Genomic DNA, 1,061 nt, shown 5'->3' on the forward strand with positions numbered 1-1,061 from the left:
TTTTGGGTTCATTGAGAACATGGTTGTTGTTCAATAATAAAATTATTCCTCAAAAATACAACTTGCCTAATAATTCTGCACTCCCTGTACATCATATTTCCATTTTATTGACTTTAGCGGACTGTTAGAATTTTTATTGCCTATACTGGTTATAACCTTTTGTTATTGCCTATTAATCTTTCCATCTTGGCCATTTATCCAAATATTTCAACGTCCATCTGCTAGCACTATTACTTTAAACTATCAGTTAATTAAAATTTCAACCACATGGTGCCAATGCAGTAACATTCATTGAAATTTCATTTCTGTACACCTGCTGTATCCTGAGGTACGCCCTCACCTGGTACTCCTGGTGGCTGAAGCTGCCTCCTTCTGGTCCCAGACCCAACTTCTTTGCCGCCAGTCGGTGTGCATGGTGGCGCAGGCAGGTGATGGTCATGGCCGCCACCAGGATGCCGCCGATGCAGGCCATGGCCACCAGCATTGCAAACACCCAGCGGGAGCGGGGCTGGACTCTGGTCGCCAAGGGCAAAGACTTCCCATTATTCTTCTGTAACAAGTGGGCAGAAAAAAGCCTAAATTCAGCTTCCTTTTTGTTAGCCTCTGACCACTCGTATCAGCAACAGTGAATACCTACAGAACTGATTTTAAGATGAACGTAGATAAATGCGTAAATGCACTCACCTCTCCAACACCGCTCTGCAGCACCTTCAAGCCCGTCTCAGACTCCAGGAAGTTCTTCTCTGCAACTGATTCAACCAGCCAATCAACAATAAACCAAAGTTTAAAGATGCTCCCTCATCAGCTGGCTTTATAAACCTCTGTTAGTGTAAATGATGGAGAAACCAGATGATAATATGTTTTGGATAATAGCAGGAAAAAGTACTTTATACCTGTGATGTTTGTGACACAAAACCGCCTTTGCATCTTTCCTACTTTTTAAGCTTCCTTTCGTCCAGTTTTGTTCTCTTCTTAGCAGAGGTGTGGACTCGAGTCACATGACTTGGACTCGAGTCAGACTCGAGTCATTAATTTTATGACTTTAGACTTGACTTGAAAAA

The 1,061-nt window shown here is 42.5% G+C and overlaps 1 protein-coding gene across 3 annotated transcripts in view; it reads right to left on the reverse strand.

Annotated features, from left to right (window-relative positions):
• ptprnb (protein tyrosine phosphatase receptor type Nb) overlaps positions 1-1,061 on the reverse strand; it is a 54,079-nt gene that overhangs the window by 12,717 nt on the left and 40,301 nt on the right. For all 3 annotated transcript variants that reach the window (XM_005919885.3, XM_005919884.3, XM_005919886.3), the window contains 2 exons: positions 685-749; positions 341-550 (listed from right to left, as the gene is read on the reverse strand). In XM_005919885.3, the coding sequence (XP_005919947.1) occupies positions 341-550; positions 685-749 (275 nt within the window). The remainder of the gene's footprint in view (positions 1-340; positions 551-684; positions 750-1,061) is intronic.

The sequence above is a fragment of the Haplochromis burtoni genome, unplaced genomic scaffold, assembly GCF_018398535.1.
Source record: "Haplochromis burtoni strain Fernald_Lab_line unplaced genomic scaffold, NCSU_Asbu1 Contig_39, whole genome shotgun sequence".
Lineage (NCBI taxonomy): Eukaryota > Metazoa > Chordata > Actinopteri > Cichliformes > Cichlidae > Haplochromis > Haplochromis burtoni.